This window comes from Drosophila ficusphila, unplaced genomic scaffold, assembly GCF_018152265.1.
Source record: "Drosophila ficusphila isolate 14025-0441.05 unplaced genomic scaffold, ASM1815226v1 contig_286, whole genome shotgun sequence".
Lineage (NCBI taxonomy): Eukaryota > Metazoa > Arthropoda > Insecta > Diptera > Drosophilidae > Drosophila > Drosophila ficusphila.
The window spans coordinates 9,183,434-9,184,600 of NW_025064189.1; the positions used below are offsets into that span (position 1 = coordinate 9,183,434).

A 1,167-nucleotide genomic window follows, 5' to 3' on the forward strand; every position below is an offset into this window, starting at 1 on the left:
CAAAAACAAAAACCAAAACCAAAACGAGTAAAACAAAAGATCTATAGCAATAACTAAGAACACCATGAAGCGATCGGAAAATCGAGTTTTTGGGCCAAGGCCAAAGTAGGAGAAATCACAGAAAAAGTTGTGAAAAATTGCAAATGCGAAAGGGTTAAGTACGAGTAAAGAAGTTAAGTAAAGTAGCGGAGTAAGCGTAGCGAGAGTTTTGGCAAAAACAAAAACCAACAGAGATCACAAACAACAGAAAAACAAGAAAAATATTGAATAATAATCACCGACAAATTGAGATTTAATAAAGATTTAATTACTTACAAAACACGAGTGTTTTTATATAAGGATATAAGATTCTTTGAATTGAATTTTAAATTTATTTTTTTTCTAGCATTTAACAAAGCTTCGGATGATTTCATTAATTTCATTAATCAGCTATCGATCTTCTTTGTATTTCTGGGTGGTTGTTGTATACAACAGATCTCTAATCTTTCTTTGCGGTAAAAAGGTTACAAATCTCCTCTGTAGAATTACAGGACTGGATAGCAGCAGCTATCAGTTCGGTTCCAGCCTGTAGCAAACTGTCCAAGTTCAGGTAATTTGAGGCCATTACGATCTGCAGTAGGAAACTATACTCGGTGCCCTTCTCCGTTGATAAAAGTTTTTTCAGGATACCCTCTCCCTCTATATCTATGTTATCTTTGAGATCCTGCACCGAAGAGCACCACTTGATTATAAACATCAGGGTCTTGGCATCGACCCGCGGGAGAGGAATTACGTCATCATCGCCTTCCATTATTGGCATGTCAGCAATGACGCCCATCTGTTGTGTCAGACGAATGTCCACTGTATGAAGAACGCCATCGTTTGTCTCTAGTTTCACAAATTGTGGGACTTCCAACTCTTGAGAAGCAGCAGACATTGTGGGAAGCGAGAATTTAAAATTTCTTTCGTTTATAATATTAAAGGTTACCAGCAAGCAAACTGTTGCGATAAGATATTTACTAGTGTCGGATATTGAATTGAACTGTCACTTGCCAACTACGTTTCTGGAAATATTCCTTATAAATACCATTAAAATAAAACCCAAGTAAGAATCGAATTAATTTTTTCGGAAATGTTGTTTGCCAGATGTCTGCCTAAAAATATGCTTTACTAAATCCCCAAATCTGC

General features: G+C 36.3%; 1 protein-coding gene across 1 annotated transcript; it reads right to left on the bottom strand.

The window, feature by feature from the left end:
* Positions 1–478: 478 nt before the first annotated feature.
* Positions 479–916, bottom strand: LOC108099342 (S-phase kinase-associated protein 1). The gene has a single exon (XM_017202821.2). The coding sequence runs from the start codon at positions 914–916 to the stop codon at positions 479–481; it is 438 nt and encodes a 145-aa protein (XP_017058310.1).
* Between the last annotated feature and the right edge of the window lie 251 nt (positions 917–1,167).